This window comes from Microcaecilia unicolor, chromosome 6 (assembly GCF_901765095.1).
Source record: "Microcaecilia unicolor chromosome 6, aMicUni1.1, whole genome shotgun sequence".
Classification (NCBI taxonomy): Eukaryota; Metazoa; Chordata; class Amphibia; order Gymnophiona; family Siphonopidae; genus Microcaecilia; species Microcaecilia unicolor.
Window position 1 is genome coordinate 156,624,420 of NC_044036.1, and position 19,989 is coordinate 156,644,408.

The 19,989-nt window shown below is 42.6% G+C and overlaps 1 protein-coding gene across 9 annotated transcripts in view; it reads right to left on the minus strand.

Annotated features, from left to right (window-relative positions):
* The window catches only part of FLNB (filamin B), a 223,423-nt gene that overhangs the window by 41,327 nt on the left and 162,107 nt on the right, over positions 1-19,989 (minus strand). Inside the window, exons 25-33 of one of the 9 annotated variants that reach the window (XM_030205334.1) lie at positions 13,829-13,996; positions 13,303-13,395; positions 11,670-11,793; positions 10,207-10,363; positions 9,077-9,266; positions 6,011-6,258; positions 3,219-3,290; positions 2,691-2,729; positions 1,213-1,315 (exon numbers count right to left, since the gene is read on the minus strand). In XM_030205334.1, the coding sequence (XP_030061194.1) occupies positions 1,213-1,315; positions 2,691-2,729; positions 3,219-3,290; positions 6,011-6,258; positions 9,077-9,266; positions 10,207-10,363; positions 11,670-11,793; positions 13,303-13,395; positions 13,829-13,996 (1,194 nt within the window). Of the gene's footprint in view, positions 1-1,212; positions 1,316-2,657; positions 2,730-3,218; positions 3,291-6,010; positions 6,259-9,076; positions 9,267-10,206; positions 10,364-11,669; positions 11,794-13,302; positions 13,396-13,828; positions 13,997-19,989 lie in introns of all 9 variants that reach the window. The other 8 variants (XM_030205333.1, XM_030205337.1, XM_030205338.1 and 5 more) reach the window with 8 other exon arrangements.

Consider the following 19,989-nt stretch of genomic DNA (forward strand, 5'->3'; position numbering starts at 1 on the left):
AATAAAATTCCTAGAACATTTAATTCCATTATGTGACAGCAGCTGCCAACTCCCCCCCCCACAAAGGTTTCTGATGGTCTAGTGGAGGACCCTCCCACCACCCAAATTCATGGTGGTCCTGCCTCTTGCAAAGTGGCAGTGACTGACCACATGTGGTGTATTGTGGAACACTTCCAAATAGGCAAAAAGTCCCTTATTTGGCAGACTGATCCCATGTGAAGTCAGGTGCTGCTATTTTGCAAGATTGAGTTGAGGAAGGAAAAAGATAGTCTCCCAAGCTTTAAAGGTAGGGGAGGGTTCAGGGGAGAGGGAACAGTCTAGCAGGAAATGTTTCCCCTCCCTCCCTGTCAGTTTGTGCCAATCCCTGCTCACACACTAACGGACATTTAAGTTTTCAGTGCAACACATGGCTGCAAGTTGCTGTAACGTTGTGGTGCAGTGCGTGGGTTTTTTTTTTTTTTTAATAAAAAAGTACACAGTAATGCAGCGGTAATCTTCATGCTATTTACTTACTGCATTGGGGAGCTAGGCTGTGTTATGCTTCTGAGGAAGCCATGCGAAATGTCAATGCGTGGCCAATACAAGCTTCCTGTATTGGCTGCCCCCCTTTCTCCCCCCCCCCCCCCCCCCCCCCCCCGTCTGGAGCTCAATGGGCCATGTTTCAGTTATAAAAGGTGAAGAGAATGCATATACCTTAATACTACTGTACGAGATTATATGCTGGGCTCACCTACAAGAGTGTGTTGATGTACCCTTTGGCTGGCGACCTGAACAGCCAGCCTAAATGAAGTCAAACTTACAGCTGGCAGATGGTGTATGTATCTATATCTATTTGGCTACACTGACCTAAGCAGACTGGATGGATCAGTTAACTTGCTAGGACATGTGTTAAAATCCCATTTGTCAAGAGCTTTCAACCAATTTTGTTTTTTCTTTAAACCAGCATGCAAGTAGCTTTAAGCTGCTCCAAAGTCAATCTAGCCAAACGAGACGAGCTATCACTTTCTCTTCACATATTTAACTGTGCAATATTTTCTAGACAGAGTATACTACCCTTCTAATACAAGGAAGCAACTGGACAGAACAGATCAGTCTTTGCCTCAATGTCATACCTAGTGCCTAAACAATCACGGGACTGATCTCTATTCTTGAGAAAGTCAATCCTCATGGAATTTAAAAAATTTGCAACTTAATAAATGCCAAGTGACGTACCTGTCATTTCTCCAGGCTTTACTGAGAAGGGAATGACCAAGTCAAAAGGCCTGTATCCCATGCCATTCACAGCATCAACTGGAGTATATGCCGATTCCGTAACCTAAAGGTTAACAAGTGTCAACAGGAGGAGATTAGAAGCAGCTCAGTTTTTACAAATATACTACACATATTGTTGGGCATAATGAAATTCAGGTTCAAACTCTGCTCCAATGTACTTTGCAGATAAATTTTACCTTATTGGTAGTTCTCTCGTGAAGTCTGAGGAATTGTGAATTTGGCATATCAACTTTTCAAAGACCGCCAGCAGTTATTAAAAAAAAATATCTGTACAATAAGACCTCATGCATATGCCTGTCTGATAGTGCATAGCACTGAACTACAGGTTTGTTATCTTGGTCAAAATTCACAAGCTTATTAAGCTAACAGGCTCCCTTCAAAAATCCTCAGCTTGCTCTGTTCCCAAAATATTCAAGATGTTAACCCTCCTTTCAAATTAATCTTTATTCAGGTCCAATAAGTTAAGTCCCTCTAATCTAGGTTGGCACCTGATGTTACAGGAGAAAAGTGACGTCCAAGGTCATGGCCAAAGTCAGTGGGAACCAAGCCCTTGTTTTTCTGGTTCTTGGCCTACTGCTCTAGCCAAAAGGCTACTTAGCTGGCTACTGTAAGAAAAAAGTGCTAATGTTCAGAGGTCAAGGACCTGACAATAGCTTGCATTTTGTACACAATCTTGAACCAGTATCAGTTGTGTTCAGAAGCTGGAATCTGTATATATGGAAGCCAACCAGAACCCACGAGCAACCTGAGGGTTTCATTGCTTTAAGGGACAAGGATAAAGACTGGCCCATTAAAACAATGTTTCCACAGTAATGCTGTTACAGTCTACTTGTAAAACTTCCAGCCTGCTTACAAAGGAGGTAACTGGATATATACGTTTTGTGATATAGGACCCCCAAATCCAGGACTACCTGAAATAGAAAGTTTGAACTTGTTATGGCCTGGAAAAAAGTGAATTTTGAAAGGAGGAGCACAGATGATAGAAGCTGTAAGCAGAGTCATTACAGCAGTGATTGCCCCCTGCAAGAAAAAAGTGAAATGGAAGTGCTTCACTAGTTTGAGGAGAAAAAAAGTCTGCCAATTGTAACGGTGATCATTAAAGCAAAGCAGAGGAAGTTAGGAAGAAAGATGTAAAAGAGGAACAAAATCACTTCCCCCCTTCTCAGGAGCGAAACACTCCAGCAGCTTATTCCACAAATACCCTTAAGAGATCAGTGAAAAGATTACAGTGCCCCCCTTTAAAAGAACATGCCGTGATTTAACCTGAGAAAAGTGCGTTAACTTATGGATCAAGTAAAGCTTGAGCAAGCTCCAAGAAGCTGTGTCATTGCTGCAATGAGGAGCGTGAAAGGATAAAAACAGAAAAATGTAAACAAAACGTGTACCCATGGCTGGAATCCAGGAGGGCATGCACTAACCGATTGCTCCTGCATCTTTACTGGTCCTTCGTCCGTGGCCTGGTCAGTGGTAAATGGGAGGTTATTGTAGCAAGCAGCTCATTCATACAAAAACTTCGTACAGCAGGACAGCATGGACATTTACCGTTGTGTATGTAGGACTTTATGCCCCATTATGTACAGATTGAATTGAAAGTACTAAATGTTATCTTTCCCCCTCCTCTCCCACTGAGCCTCCTCAATCTATGGAAATTTGACACAGGATGGAAAGGTCCATGATGGCTACTGCATATGTACTGTTGAACTTTGCATAACACCAAACCATAAAATCTCGTGCCTCCAGGACTAAAGATTGATTTTGTCAGTAAAAGATCATGTTTAAATCTCTTCCCTACTAAAATACAATGCATTATGGATCAGGGAGGGGGTGTCTGCAGGCAATACACAAGAAAAACAAGAACAACCAAAGCAATCCCAAAGAACAGCCAAGTGTTCTGAAACAGAAGATGCCAAAAAGTGTGGAAAGTAACAACTGTAAAGATTATGTACCAATGGCTGGAATCCAGGAGGCAATGCACTAACCAGCTGCTCGTGTGCCTGTACTGGTCCTTCATCTGTAGCCTAGTGGTAAATGGTTACATTGACAAAAAGCCTTGATGTTCACATGTTACACAACATACAGAATTAGATGTGTGCTACTCTACACCCTATTACACAATGTATCTAAACAGTTAAAATAACTGATGATGCCTTAATACTGCTAAGCAACATATATTCACACAAGACTAAAGGGCTTATTTTCAAAGCAATCAGATTTACAAAGTTCCATAGTAACCTGTGGAACTTTGTAAGTCTAAGTGCTTTGAAAATATGCCTCTAAGTATAGCCAATTGTCATGTGTGAAGTTACCTAAAACTTGCTCACACCACTCACTATACAGTACTCTGGGGGGTGGGGGGTGGAATTCTGTGCATGATTTGTCAAAGTTCTGCATTTGCAGTGGTTCTTTTACACAGAATTTCCCCGTCATAAGGCCTGAAATCCCTTCCTGCCTCCCTAGATCCCTCACTCCAGATGCAGTTCTCGCCCTCTCTCTGTAAGAACCCTAATTCTGCCTCCCCCACCCCAACACACACAACTGGCATCAGGTCTTTCCTGCTCTCTCCACCGAGCACAAAGATTGTGCAGCAGTTCACTTTCTGTTCCTCTTGCTGCACATCGGGTCATTTCCTCCTCCTCTGCCAACTTTGACCCAACTGCCCATGTGAGCTGCAGGGAGACCCGGCGTGGTTCACATGAATACTTATGTTTCAGCTAGCAGAGAAGGAAGAGACTATGGTGCAGAGGGTCAATCTCTTGCTATGTGATTGCTGGTTGGAGAAGGATATGGCAGAAGAGACCAGATGTAACCACCTTTGCAGGATTTTGCACATTCTGCAGAGAGATGGCGATCTGTGCAAATTCCCCCAGGAGTAGCAGAGGTAAAGTAGTAACATGAGCTTCTGAAAGAATGGCATAAGACTCTTGCGGCCACTTTATAAACATTGTAAAAAACATACTATAGACTGAGGGGAGGGAGAAAAGGAACTTTAGCATATACTACAAAAGCAGGGATGGAATAAAGCCTGCAAAAAACTATTTCACAGGAACTGAAAACAGCAACATGGATCAGATTTGTTTCTACAATTTCAAAAAGCAAGCACTATCAAACCAGTGAGCTGAAGCCATGGAGTTGCAAACTGTTGCAAAGAACTTTAGATGAAAGTTAAAAACGCTAACGTTATTAGATTTCTACTGAAACTCAATATTAAATTGGTTTAAACACATTTCTTTCATGACACCTTTGATACTACTACTAATCATTTCTATAGCGCTACTAGACATACGCAGCACTGATACATCTAGCTTTTGAAGCCTGGGCTGATCCACGGGGAATGGGTGAGAATTAACATGTTCTCAGAATATTCTTTTCTAGCATCCTTCTTCTCCTCTATTTTGAAGTTTGTAAACCATTCTGAAACCTCCTTGAAAAAGAGCAGTATATATCAAGCTTTATACCTTGGGAATATCCTAGGTAGAGAAAATCCCAGGCAACTTGCTTTCCCTCAGTTTAGCATCCAAATGAAGCTGGAGGTAATGTGTTATCTACTATTTAATTTTTAGAACCAGAAAAAAGGTACTATGCAAAAACATTATCCCCTTCCCACATGATCCACACTGTTATATGCTTTAGTGATAAGAATTGTAGGGTAAATGGAAAGCACACAGTTGACAGTTAAAATACCCCCTTGTTATCTGAGGAAGTGACCGTGCAAACTGTAAAAACTATAAACAGATAATGTTTGTCTGAGCTAAAAACCAGTATGTCTCAGCACTGGGGTTGGTTTTAAGACTTCCTAGATACTAGGGCAATTCAAATATCACTGCTTGACAGAATGGGTGTAGCTAAATTGTAAGCCAGTGGTTCCCAAACCTGGTCCTGGAGACACCCCAGCCAGTCAGGTTTTCAGGGTATCCATAATCATAGGAGCCAACGCTTCAAAATGATTGGGGGTGCTGAATTTCTTTTTTAACAGGTGGTGCATTCCCCCCTCCCCCAAGTTCCAGGCCCCCCTCCCTCTCCTCAGAGTGCCAGTCTGACCCCAGCCCGCCCTCTTCTCCACCAACAGTCCTCCACCCTCGCCTTCCTGCATGTCGCCCAGAATTTAAAAGTCATCTTACCTTGGGGTCCTGGCGGCAGCAGTGAAAGGTGAGCAGGCTCGGCGCTTCAACCTTCCCTTCTCTCTCAGCTCCAGTCCCTCCCTCATTTCCTGTTTCTGCAAGGGCAGGACCAGAGCTGAGAGAGAAGGGAAGGCTGAAGTGCCAAGCCTGCTCGCCTTTCACTGCTGCCGCTGGGACCCTGAGGTAAGATAACTTTTAAATTCTGGGCGGCATGCAGGAAGGCGAGGGCGGAGGACTGTTGGGGGAGAAGAGGGCGCGCACCGGGCAGGTTGGGCTGGCTGGGAAGGGAACTTCCAACTTCCAGCGGGGTGAAAATATTGGTGGGGGGTGCTTGAGCACCCACGGAGTCGGCGCCTATGTCCACAATGAATATTCATGAGAGATCTTCATGCACTGCCTCCACTGCCTCCAAATCTCTCTCATGAATATTCATTGTTGATATCCTGAAAACCTGTCTGGGGTGCCTCCAGGACCAGGTTTGGGAACCACCGTTTTAAGCATTTTTCTAAATCAGAATTAGCATGTTAAAATGGTAGGCATCTGTCCTATGACTACAGATGTTTCCTAAAACCATTAGCACCCCACCCCAGCTTGCATAGCTCTAAGTAAAAATGCCTTACCATCACTGTGAAAGGACTATTTGGAATATCCACCCCACCGAAGCGGACATGAATGACATAGGGTCCAGGTTTAGCTGCAGTATAGAAGATGTCGTATGTTCCATCCTCATTCTCGATTACATCTGCTTCAGCTTCTGTCCCATCAGGAGTGAGAACTGTGCAGGTCACTTTCCCTTTACCTGCAGACTTTGCATCGACTACAAAACCAACCTCTTCGCCAGTCTTTACAGTAGGTTCAATTCCAGGACCTACACGGAAGAGCATGTGATTAGAAGATCCAAAAATCAAGTCTCAAGGACTTCCAGAACAGTTGAAAGTTTTAGCTGTAGTGTAGTAGAAGTGAAATTTGCCACAGTTCACAGGGCTGGATCAGTCATACCAATGCAAATGCACAGTGGCGTACCAAGGGGGGGGCGGTGGGGCGGTCCGCCCCGGGTGCCAGTGGGTGGGGGGTGCTCCGCTCCTGCCGCCTCCCGTGGCCGTTCCAGCGGCGCCGCACATTAAAAAAAACCGGCAAACCAGCGTCGTAGGCAGCGCCCCTCGTGCCCTGCTTGTAAAAAAAAAAAAAAAAAATCAAATCTCCTTCCTTCTCCTCCTCGTCTTGACGTCGACTCGGGCCTTCCAATCAAATTGATTGGAAGGCCCGAGTCGACGTCAAGACGAGGAGAAGGAAGGAAATTTGATTTTTTTTTTTACAAGCAGGGCACGAGGGGCGCTGCCTGCGACGCTGGTTCGCCGGTTTTAACAGGACTGAGGTGGGGAAGGAGAGGGGCGAAAGGGACTCGGGTGGGGGTGTTCAGAGGGGAGAAGGGGACTGGGGTGGGGATCGCAGACAGGGGAGGGGAGAAGGGGACAGGGGAGGGGAGAAGTGGACTGGGGTGGGGATCGCAGAGGGGAGAAGGACTGGGGTGGGGGTGTTCAGAGGGGAAGAGGGGAGAAGGGGACTGGGGTGGGGATCTCAGACAGGAGAAGGACGGGTGGGGGTGTTCAGAGGGGAAAAGGGGAGGGGAGAAGGGGACTGGGGTGGGGGTGTTCAGAGGGGAAAAGGGGAGGGGAGAAGGGGACTGGGGTGGGGATCTCAGAGGGGAGAAGGAGACTGGGGAGGGGAGAAGGGAACTGGGGTGGGGGTCTCAGACAGGGGAGGGGAGAAGGGGACTGTGGTGGGGGTGTTCAGAGGGGAGAAGGGGGCTGGAACTGGGGGCTGAAAAAAGGGGCAGAGAGAGAGAGGGGACAGATCCTAGATGGAAGGGGGAGCGAGAGGGAGGGCAGACCCTGGCTGGATGGGAGAGGGAGGGCAAATGGTGGATTGAAGGGGCAGAGAGAAAGGGCAGGCAGTGGATGGAAGAGACGGCAGAGAGGGCAGACACTGGATGGCAGAGAGAGAGAGAGAGAGAGAGAGAGAGAGAGAGAGAGAGAGTGTGAAGACAGATGCTGGATGGAAGGAAGACGGTGAAAAGAAGATGAGGAAAGCAGAAACCAGAGACAACAAACTGTAAATAAAATATATTTTTTTATTTTTTTTGCTTTAGGATAAAGTATTGTAGATGTGTTAAATCTTTATAATAGAACATGTAAATAAGGTAATCTTTTTATTGACTAATTTTAATACATTTTGACTAACTTTCGGAGAACAAAACCCCCTTCCTCAGGTCAGGATAGGATACTGTAACAGCACTATACTGTACTGACCCGAGGATGGAGGTTTTGGCCTCTGAAAGCTAAATGTATTAGTCCAATAAAATGGTATTATTTTACTTTCTATATTTGTTTTATTTCTATTTGTTAATTTGTAAAGTGGTGATTGGTACTTGTTAGTTTTTTTTCAAATTTACATCTGCTGTCTTTATATTTTGCACAGTATTAGGGGACAGTTTCTGTTTCTGTGGTGTTGCATTGTATGCAGAGTCTGGCATTGGGGGTTCAGTTTAATTTTTGTCTAAATAGAAAGTTTATGATTACTTATTCTATAGTGGATTAGGGTGTATCTGTGTTTGTGAAAAAGACATGGCTTTCAGTTGGCATTGACTGTGCAGGATCTATGATCTGTACTATTCTGTCTGGTTTCGTTTTACAATAGGTCAATTGATGTTCTAGTGCTCACTGTAGTGTTTAAGATGCTTTCCTTTTCCTTGTGTGACTCGTAGAAATGACTGCTTATGGTATGGTAGAATTGCTCTCTAGGTCCTGAGTGTTTTGTATTCTCGGCATGCCTAGTACTGGATTTGGGGGGGGGGGGGGGGGGTGTTAAAAAATGACCGGCCTCGGGTGTCAACTACCCTAGGTATGCCACTGCAAATGCAAACCTTTGTACATGGGAACAAACAAGTTTAGTATAACACCTAGATTAGTGCGTCACTAGCCTGGGAACAGGCTACCTAATGTTACCTCAAAATAAACCAAGTTTAATCTGTGGAAGGGTGGATTCAACGTTAATCTAAAGAGAAATTGTTTTGCAATGCACATTTTACTGGAGATTCCCACTGCCACTTGGCCAACTGTCCAAATCCAAGCTTTTACAGTTGTGAGTTATAATGTTGTCAACTTGCGCTGCATGCAATTTATCAGGTTTAGTTTCAGAACCAGGATAGGCTAGAAGACAAGCTAAAGGGAAACTCGATTTCAAAACTAATGAAACTGGACATCTTAATGTAAACATTGTGAAGAGCACCACTAAACCATTCCACATCAGAACGAAGACTGGAATTTTGACAAACTAAGCTGCTGCCACTAAGCTTAGAGTGCAATGAAACTTTACAGTATGTGAAAAAGAAATAGTACAACCAATGGCATTCAGACAAAATGTTAAAGAAAAAACCCACATCTAGGCATGTGTAGACTGCTGAAACCTGATCAGACCATTCATCTCAGTAAATGTGATGAGTCTAATGTAGTGCCCCATCCAGTGCCCATATCACAGCTCACTGAAGCTAGACATGAGATTCCACATTCAAGGATTGTTTAAAGCAGATACATAGTTTCAGCTCAAGTTCTGACCTTGTTCACATGCTGAGAAATTAATTATATTGAGCATACTTGTGAAAGAACAGGGAGCTTTGAGATCCATACCTGTAGCAGTACACTTGCTGGCATCACCAGCTGCTGTGGCACGGACTCTGTAAGGGGACAAAGGTATGTCATCCCCACCATATCTGACAGCAATCTGATAGCGACCCGTCCTATCTGGGACATAGGACACTGCATAGGTTCCATCTTTGTTATCATAAATTTCTGCTTTCTTTGGCTTTCCTTCCTGGTCCTAAAAAGTTTTTAAAAAATACGTGAAATGCTGCTTAGTCTAGCACAAAAGGCAAATACGTGTTTTGTACAACTTCAGTAACTTCAAGTCTCTGGCCTTTCCTATCAAACTATCTTTTTGAGGCTACAGGTAAGTTATTCTGTAACCAACAAAAGTAATGGCACAGTATCAGCTCAAGTACTCTACAGTCCAATTTTCAATTGCCTATTACAGTCTAAGTGGGGGTTCAACAACTAAAATGGGCAATGTTACCCTTTCCTCCAGTTAAGTATCCTTTCTGCTGCCCCCCCCCCAAAACCCAAAGTTCTTGAGCAATATTTTTGTCCCTTTTCTCCTTTAGGAAGCTATTCCATGCATCTAACCTTTTAATATCATTTTCCCTTCTAGCACATGCCTTGTTCTAGGACTTGTCTACTCAAATACAGACCATGTATATGTACCTTATATTCAGAAAACTAAGCCCCTTCCCCCCTCCCCAAAACATGAATTGGGACATCACATAAAAGTACCATGCTTAGCACTATTTCAATCAATCATCTTCCTCAGAGTTACCCTCCTGTCTACCCTCTTGGGAGGATCTCCAGAATTTGGCAATACTATAGAGGAAGTGTTTTTGTATAAAATGGTTTACCAGATTTTTCTCCTGCTAGTTATACATTTTTTTCTATGCACCCTGGCTGTGCTCCGTTATACTGTCAACCTTCAAATCACATTTACCCCTAGATCCTGCTTCTGATTATTTTTTCCATCTCCTGAACACACACACAAAAAGTGTCCATTGGCATATTAAGCAGAAACTGCTCCAAGCTGAGGTTCCCTTGTTTGTCTCTTCATTGCCAATAGCATTTAATGGTGCTCAAATTATGTATAGTGATTCTCACTATAATCTTTAGACTAAGTTCAGGGAACAGTATGTTCAATTGCAATACATTTTACTTACAGTTATCTGTACAGAGAGTGGTCCAATTCCTGCATCTTTAGCATCAACAGCAAAATCCACAGGCAGACTAGCTGGAATACCGTGTGAACTGAGTCCTGGGCCACTTGCCATCACTTTACTGGCCTCATATGCTGGAAGAACCTTAACTTTGAAAGGACTAGTTAAAACAAAAAAAAAATGTGTGAGTCTTCAAATGCAAGATACATACATTGAAAAAGCCTGTGAACAGTCATGATAAAAATACCGACAGTAACATCTCAAAATATTCACACATGACTGAGCAAAGTTTCCAACAAAACCAAAACCAACCCTACCCATAACATGTACTATTTACATATCTAGAACAGGACTACCATAAAGCCTCACCTACTCCAGGTCAGGAAGCATTCTCTCTCCTAACTACTGGAAGCATTTGGTACCGTTTAGAAAAATTGGGACAAATACATAGGATCTCTAAGGGAGTGATAGGGAGAGTGGATAGCATGGATGGGCAGACTGGCTATGCCATATGGTCTTTATCTATATTTTTCAGGAAAAACACATTGCCAAATTTTTGGCTCTCTGCCAAGAGAATCGGTGCCCTTTATCTTACTCACTGGCTCCTGCAGTGTTCAATTTTACTCTTTTCAAAAGAGTGCTCCTACTGATCTTCAGAAGGGAGAAGTAGCCTGGTGGTTAGTGCAGTGGGTTGAGAACCTGGGGAACTGGGTTTGATTCCTACTGCAGCTCCTTGTGACTCTGGGAAGTCATTTAATCCTCCATCACCCCAGATATAACACTTAGATTGTGAGCCCACTAGGTACAGAGAAAGTACCTGCATATAATTTTAAACTGCTTTGATTACCACAGAAATGCGCTATATCAGATCCCATTACCCCTTTTGTAGCAGTGCAATGCTATGATCTTCGCTTCACTTGTTTGGGCACTTATACATTCAATTTGAGTTAGGACATTAATATATAATTGGAACAATGATTGACTCAAAGATGCCAGGTGGCATTGGCAATATTGTGGGTTTTGTGCTACCAAAGTTGATTGTCCTCTATGCAGAAGGTCTAGCTCATTATGGTAAAAGCATAATTGTTTCCTTCCCTTCTTGATGTTTGACTGTTGGTGTTTTATCACCACCCAAGAGGGAAAGTGCCTAGCCCAAGTTGAGTAGGCGTTAATAGCAACTGCAACAGGAAGGGGGCCCCGAGACCAAGAAACTAGCACAGTGAGAGCATAGGCAATGCCCTAGACTTTAGTGCCATATAGACAGCAGAATAAGATGGACCACTGGTACCATGGCTCCACCTAAGTTCTACCCAACTCAGTATCAGCTTCCAGAAAGCTTGGGGGTTTTGCTTAGAGATTGGTTTGTTTGGTCCCTCCAAAAGATGTTCTACTGCTATGTGCAGCAATGACACTGAACACAAAGGATCAAAGGTTTAATGTCTTTCAGTTTAATGACATGAACTTACCTACGAGAAATCTCTTCGTCAGCATACTTGACAGAAACTGTGTAAGGACCTTCTTGTGAGGGTGTATAAGACACTGTATGAGAACCATCTTCATTGTCGGTTATATCAATAGGCTCCACAATGCCTAACAAGGGAAACAACTTTAACAAACCTTAAAGTCATCCAGTCCTCTTATCACATGATCAAAACAGCTGCAAGCTTACAGATGTGCCTGTTTGCTTCTCCCCATTTCAAAACCTTGTGCAAACAAATCTCCATGGTGCACCCAATATACTTCTACAGGGCTTAAATGTAAATGGTCTCGTCATTACTAGGTGAAAGCTATTGGTTTATGGTGTATGCTGCCAATATAAACCTTTACAAAAGGTATTGTGGGGCAAATCTCTCCTAATTGCACCCTTCTCCTCCATCACTAACTCCAGACTGTTCCTTTTATCTTGCCGCACCTTATGCCTGGAATAGACTTCCTGAGCCATTACGTCAAGCTCCATCCCTGGCCGCCTTCAAATCCGGGCTAAAGGCCTACCTGTTTGATGCTGCTTTTAATTCCTAACTTGTCACCTGCTTGTAACCTTTATCTTGTCTTCCTCTCTTCAATAGTCCCTTTTCCCTATGTGTCCTGTCTGTCCTACCCTTATCGGTCCTGTCTGTCTGTCCTGATTTAGATTGTAAGCTCTTTTGAGCAGGGACTGTCTTTTCTTCATGTTCAATTGTGAAGTGCTGCATACGACTGGTAGCGCTATAGAAATGATTTGTAGTAATAGTAAGAGCAGCTAAGAATCTCTGTAGTATTTACCACCACCACCATTTTGAGGCTCTTCACTCAAAAGAATCCAATCCAAACTATGGTTGACTGTCAAAGAACCAAATCTTTAAGAATTAAAATTTTCAATCAACTTTCATTGGAAAGTACCCCAACTGCACTACAGCAAGATCAGACTATCTTTTATGAACATCTCTGAATGTTAATGCTTCACACGTGTTAGTGTGCACATGTACAGCATGGTGACTGAATCACGCTAGCTCTTGTTTTCTGGTGGAACATGGTCAAGCAATGGCAAGCATTCATTTTAGCAAAGCACTGTAATTTTCAGTTCCGATTCCTATGTCAAGTTAAGTGGTTCCAAATCAAGCCAATCAGCATTTTAAAGAGGCACTTTAACCATGTCAAGTTAGGGTTGAAAATGCTTTTGGCAAAAATCAGACTGGTGATGCCAAAGTTAATGCCTGGACATAGGGCAGTCTAGAACTTCCCTGGCAGACCTCCAAGAAACCCTTCTCCGAAGGGCAAACAGGAAGCAAGCTGTAAAAGTCAGAAGAGCCTGAATTTAAAGTAATTCTAGGACATGTAGTATGAGTTACAGTACTCCATGCTCTCTGGAAATTGCAACACAAGTCAGCCAGGGTAAAGTGCCTCCTTTAATCCAGATGTGCATACATTAGTAGTGTAAGGCAAAAGTTTTACAGAAAAGCAAACAATTTGTTTTCATAATGCCTTTGAGGGGAAGAAAAAAAAAGCAGAAAGCAAATCAAGGATTATTGCATTGTTTTGCAAAGCTGATCAACTGCAAACCAGGTTTTAAATTTGAAGCTTGTTACATAACAGATCGGCTAAAGGCAAAGAAAATCGAACCTGTCTCACTAATATCACCCTTCGGGTCACCTTTAAAGAACTCTGTTATCGTTTTCAATGGGCTGCGCCATGCATGGGAATCCGTCTCATCAGCTAGAATTAAAACACCATTACTTGGAGCATAGGCACAATGGCATCAGTAGAATCAAGAAAATATGCTAAAAGATTAAGTGCTGAATGGTCCTGCGGTAGTTAGAGCTCTATTGCCACAGCTACAGTGCAGCTTCTTAAATATAATAGAATTGTGGCAAGAGGAGTTGTCTTCAACCATATCCTTTTCACTACAGAAAACATTGGCTATGTCATGTTTCGAGAGAGACCAATCAGTACTTAGTAGCAGTCCTTTCATTTATTCAGCAGTTTCAGCTAGAGGCTCACAATACATGCAAAAGATACAACTGAAAGCTTAACCATCAAAAATTTCACATGCACCAACCCTTTAAATTGTTTTGATATCATTTGCTTTCATACAATTGCTCCGTGTTTAACCGTCTTGGTTCCAAACTAAAAACCAAAGTTAACTTACCTCTTGGTCCCATTACCAGCACATTAAGAGGAGCCATTCCAGCCTTACTGGTGTCCACTGTAAAATACTGAGGTACTTTGGATCGAACTCCAGTTCCCAAACCAGGACCAGACACCTTCACTTTGCTGGGATCAACCACATCTTTCACAGGAACCTTAAATGGGCTACCTGTGAAATATGTTAAACAGACCAATACAGGAAACATGAGTGAACATGAGAAGTTAGGGTTAAACTTGTATGTACACTATACATAGTAACATAGTAGATGACAGATGAAGACCTGTACAGTCCCATCCAGTCTGTCCAACAAGATAAACACAAGGTATAAAATGACACAAGATATACATACTTGCTTTTGATTTCTCCATGCCATTCTCAGGGCATATACCACAGAAGTCTGTCACTGGCCTTGTTACCCAACTACTAAAGCTGTCAAAAGCCCCACTCCAGCCCACCCAAGTCTGTCCAGCCATGATCAGGGCACAGACTGTAGATGTCTGCCCAGCACTGGTTCTGCTTCCCAATTATTGGAGTTGCAATCTAAGCACTGTTAAGTTGATTGGTTCCATTCTCTGTCTATACAGGATTCCTTTGTGTTTATCCCATTCATTTTTGAATTGTGGTGTCGTCTGTCTTCGCCTCTTTGTGGGAGGGCATCCCAAGTATCTACCACCCTCTGTCAAGAGTATTTTCTTCACGTTCTTCAGGAGTCACCTCTCCTGCAACCTCTGTGCAGACAGAAAATGTGATCCCAGGAGAGGGACTGGTTCCATGTGCAAGATGTCTTCAGTTTGAATCTGCTCAGTTTTTATTATTGTGTAAACTGCTCAGATGCCTGTGTGTAGGCCCCGTAGAGGTATAAAATCTGAAATAAAATGACAGAGGTGACAAGGTTGAAAAGCATCTGTGAAAATGAGAAATATATTGATGAAATGCTTCATGAAGCAAAAAGATTTCTAGCCATGGGGAAGAAGCTGTGCTGAAAAGGGCAGCTGGACTCTGGTCACAACCCTGCAGGATCAATACCATGACTCCACCTGCCCTCAAGCTGATATGCAGCTCTTAAGTAGAGGAGGTGACAGTATGCAAGAGAGGAGGAATCAAGAGTTCAAAATCCCCAAAGTTGCTGAATCAGTGACCACTAAGAGGCCAAAAAAAGTAGTGGTGGTTGGCGATTGAGGGGTACAAAGGAGTCCATCTGCAGACCAGACATGTTGTGCTGGGAGGTGTGCTGTCTGCTGTCGATCCTCCCTGTTGAAGGTAAAGCCCAAGTCAGAGAAGCTTGCATCTGGAGATGAATATGTGGCTACACAGATGGTGTTCAAGAGCATGTTGGCTTCTTGGACCATGGGATGCTTTTCCCAGGGCTGCTGAGCAGAGATGGCATCCATCAAATAAGGGAAGAAGCATCTTCAGCAGCTGACTGGCTAACCTACTGAACAGGGCCTTAACCTAGAATTGTTGGCAGGGTGATCAAAGTCCCCATGTAAGTATAAGCTCTCAGGTAAGTGAAGTATATACTTCTACACAAATGGGGAAAAAAGGGGCAACATCTGGAAAAACATTACATACTAATGCCAGAAGTATGGGAGATAAAGGTTTTAGACCTTGAGGCTGTGATGGGAGACGCTGATTTGGATTTAATAGTGATCAGAGACATGATTCATAGAAAAGCATGACTAGGATATAGTTACACCAGGCTATAATCTATTCAGGAAAGACTAGGTAGGAAGAAAGAGGGAGTGGCATTATATGTTAAAGATATTAAAGCCACACAACTGCAGAACCTACAAGGTAAGGAAAGCAGGTGGGTCAATCTAGAAAGAAGGGATGGGCAAATTTACATTGGTGTGATATACAGGCCTTCTTCAGACAGAAGTGGTGCGAGATTTAACTGAAGACATTCAAAATATAACTGTGAAAAGGGAAAGTAATACTAATACATGTGCCTGGTTGAAATCCCACTGCTGCTCCTTGTGATCTTGGTACAAAATTAGATTGTGAGCCCTCCAGGGACAGGGAAATGAATATAACTCACCTTGAGCTACTACTAACAGGTGTGAGCAAAATCTAAATGAAGTAAAAACAAAATAGGTGGTGATTTTAATATGCCAAATGTTTTGTGTATCCTTACCAGCCACAAACAAGTTGGAGTTCTATAAGCTGGTGACTTTACTCCCACAGGCTTAAAACGGAGATAATTGTCTGCTTTAGCTGGGTAGCACAACCAGAGCATCTTAGAATCTCCTTCCAATATAATTGTGCTTTGGGGCAGGTCCACCAGATATGATACATGTCTCCTGAAGCTCCAGTTCCAACAGCATTGTCCGGTACTCTGGTCAAACATATGAGCAATCCACTTTGGAGTATAGTACCAATGGGACAGTATTTTAACCATTTTCTACAAGGCTGGCAGCAATGGAGATCTATTAATAGGGGTGATAGTGGGGCGAGTGATGTTAGAGTAGATGATCTGACATCCAGTGATCACCAGATGGTGTGATTTAATATTAAAACAGGTGTATAGAGTGTTAATTCAAAAAAGTGAAGGTTTTAGACTAAAAAAAAAAAAAAAGCAACAAATTTTATTCAGATTGGTGGGGGGGGGGGGGGGGGGGGGGGGGAATTACCTCAAGGATTTGCTGTTTGGATGAGAACATCTTGAACTGGAAAGCAGTGGGCCAAACTGAAACAAGCTACTTAAGAACAAACAAACTTTTGAAAGGAAAGTAAATAAAAAGGAAAAAGGAGGCTGCTTTGGTTCTCAAAAGTATATCTGGCATACTAATGGAAAAAGTTAGCCTTTATAACCAAAGATTGCAGAAGGAGAAAGACTGGCAACAATATCTGAAAAAGTTAAGAGAAGCAGGTAGTAGTCAGGAAAGCATGGATGCAAATGGAAGAAAAAGAGCCAATACAATAAAAAAAAAAAAAGGGGGGGGGGGGGGGCAAGACTTTTTAGGTGTTAGTGATAGAAGTGCAAAAGTGGCATTGTGAGACTCAAAGGTGAAGGGAAGGAATATGTAGAAGCTGATATGGGGGGGGGGGAATTGCTTAACAAATATTTGTTCTGTATTTACAGCTGATAGGCTGGGAGCAGGACTACTACTACTACTTAACATTTCTAGAGCGCTACAAGGGTTACGCAGCGCTGTACAAATTAACGAATAAGGACGGTCCCTGCTCAGAAGAGCTTACATTCTAAAAGACGAAATGTCAAGTTGGGGTAGATGAGATTTCCTGAGAAGAGATGAAGTGATTAGGTGCCGAAGGCGACATTGAAGAGGTGGGCTTTGAGCAATGATTTGAAGATGGGTAGGGAGGGGGCCCGGCGTATGGGCTCAGGGAGACACATAGGAACGGAGAGGGATGGCAGTTCCTGAACGATTCAGGGGATTGTTCGTGAGGAGCTGGCTGAACTGAAGGTGGACAAAGCGAAGGGGCCAGATGGCATTTATCTGAGGATGCTGAAGGAACTTAGGGAAGTTCTAACAGCTCTGCTGGTTGACCTTTTCAATGCTTCTTTTGAGTCAGATGTGGCCCCTCTTCACAAAAATGGAAGTAAGGGAGAGATTGGGAACTACAGGCCAGTAAGTGACTTCTGTGGTAAGTAAATTAATGTAACACTGATTTTTAAAACGGTTACAGAGTTGATCCAGGAAATTATAGACTGGTGAGCCTGATGTCTGTGCAGGGCAAAATAGCAGAGATTATTGTAAAGAACAAAATTACAGAGCATATTCAAAAGCATGGATTAATGAGACAAAGGAAGCATATTTTCAAGGCATTAAAAAAAGCTATATAGTAACCTATGGAACTTTGTAAGTATCTGCTTTGAAAATATGCCCCAGAGCCAACAGGGATTTAGTGAAGGGAAACCTTGCTTCAATCTATTACATTTCTTTGAAGGGATGAACATACATGTGGATCAATGTGAGCCAGTTGATATTGTGTACCTGGATTTTCAAAAGGCATTTGACAAAGTACCTCATGAAAGACTCCAGAGGAAACTGGAAAGTCATGAGATAGGAGGCAGTGTTCTTTTGTGGATTAAAAACTGGTTAAAAGATAGAAAAACAGTAGGCTTAAATGATCAGTATTCTCAATGCAGAAGAAGGTTAGATAGAGGTGTTCCCCAGTGGTCTGTGCTGAGATTGCTGCTTTTTAATATAGTTATACATGATCTAGAGACAGGAGTAACTAGCAAGGTAATTAAATTTGCTGACAACACACAAGTTATTCAAAGTTGTTAAATTACAAGAGGATTGTGAAAAATTACAAGAGGACCTTATAAGACTGGCCATCCAAATGGCAGATGACGTTGAATGTGAGCAAGTGCAAAGTGATACATGTGGAAAACAGGAACCTGAATTATAGTTACATAATGCAAGGTTCCACATTAGGGAGAAGAATGGCCAGTAGGAGAAAAAAAAAAAAAAAAAGGAGGCGATGCCACCCCAGTACAAGACTCTGGTGAGACCTCATTTAGAATGAGGTGTGCAATTCTGGAGTCTGCACCTTCAAAAAGATTAACAGGATAGAGTCGATCCAGAGGGTGGCTACTAAAACAGTCAGTGGTCTTTATCAAAGTGTATGGGGACAAAGATCTCAATATGTATACTTTGAAAGGCAGGAGATAGCAGTGGTGGGTCTTTCAATTGAAGGAAACTCTGGAACAAGGGGCATAGGATGAAGGTGTAAGGGGTCACACTTAGAAGTAACCTGAAGAAGTACTTCACAAAAGTGGTGGTGAACAGCCTCCCAGAAGTGGAGATGAAAACTATATCTGAATTCAAGAGAGCTTGGGACAAGTATGTAGGATCTGTAAGGGAGTGATAGGGAGAATAGATGGAAGGGATGGGCATACTGGATAGGCCATATGGCCTCTGCCTATATTCTTCTCTGTTTATATGTTCAATTCATGTCCTCTAGTTCTATTATCTTCCTGTCTCTGGAAAAAGGTTTGTTTGTATATTAATACTCCAATATGTTAACTACTCAGTGTACCTATCTAGCTTGATAAAGCTATCTTGCAACCTACCACCACCACCCCTCTAAAAACGGCAAAGTTTGCTTGCTTCTTTTGTGGACATGTGTTTAATATGTACAGTAAGCCTCATCCCTACAACAAAAAGGGGGATTTTCATCTAGCTGCTATAACATTAACTAGGTCCCCCTGATTAAATGGTACCCGTTACCAGTATCAACACTTGGAGGTGTCAGCATACACTTAAGGTATGCTATGTATAGCTGTAACATGGAACAGTATTTTAGCAAAACTGTTTGTAACTTGCAGCATCGAAACTTTCTTGCTACATGCTCTTTTCTTGACAAGTTAGGAAGGATGAGTACTTCTCACAAACAGGCAGGATTTCTAACAGATCCAAGAATAGCGCTCTTGCTGTTAACTCTTCCTCATTTGAGATGAAAGACTTTACACATGCCAAAAAAACAAACACTTCTCAGTAGTGTAGAATTCCAGATAAGCACATTAGAACCTGGTTTCTAGTACACAGCTGGCATGAAAGGAGGTTGTGGTCACACTCAACAGAAACTGAACTGTGTACATTCTAATTACTTTCAACCACGGGCAACCCCATATTTGCAAGCTCTATTGGCAAAGCAATGCAATTCTAAGTGCTCTAAAATCTAGTTATGAGTAAATATTGCCAATGGTTATCAAAGTGACCACTCGTGACATTTTTTGGCATTTCCTTTTTAGGGTCAATTTAAAATGGTGCTTTAACAAGTCGAGAGATTTCAAATGTAGAGTTCTTGCAAAAGGCTTCATTTCTCATGAAACCTTGTGGCATAAGATTTGAATGAACCCAAATTTTAATGAAGGGGTTATGCAAGAAGGAGCATACAAGATCCATGCAGAACAGACCAACCCTATTAAAATCTTCATGCAGGATATAAATGGGATGCCAATCTAAGCCCATCCTTCTGAAGAAAGGACTAAAAATAGAACATAGTATCTCACCCCCTTCTTTTCATGTACACAGCTTACAGTATACATCCTCTTTAGTAGGGAGAACCCTACTGTACTTAACACCTTGAGCTGTGTTTTGGTATGGCAAGAATCCAAGATACAAAAAAATAATGTATAAATACTGAGCTAAATAGCCCACTTCCTGGACAGCACTTTCCTACATGCCCAT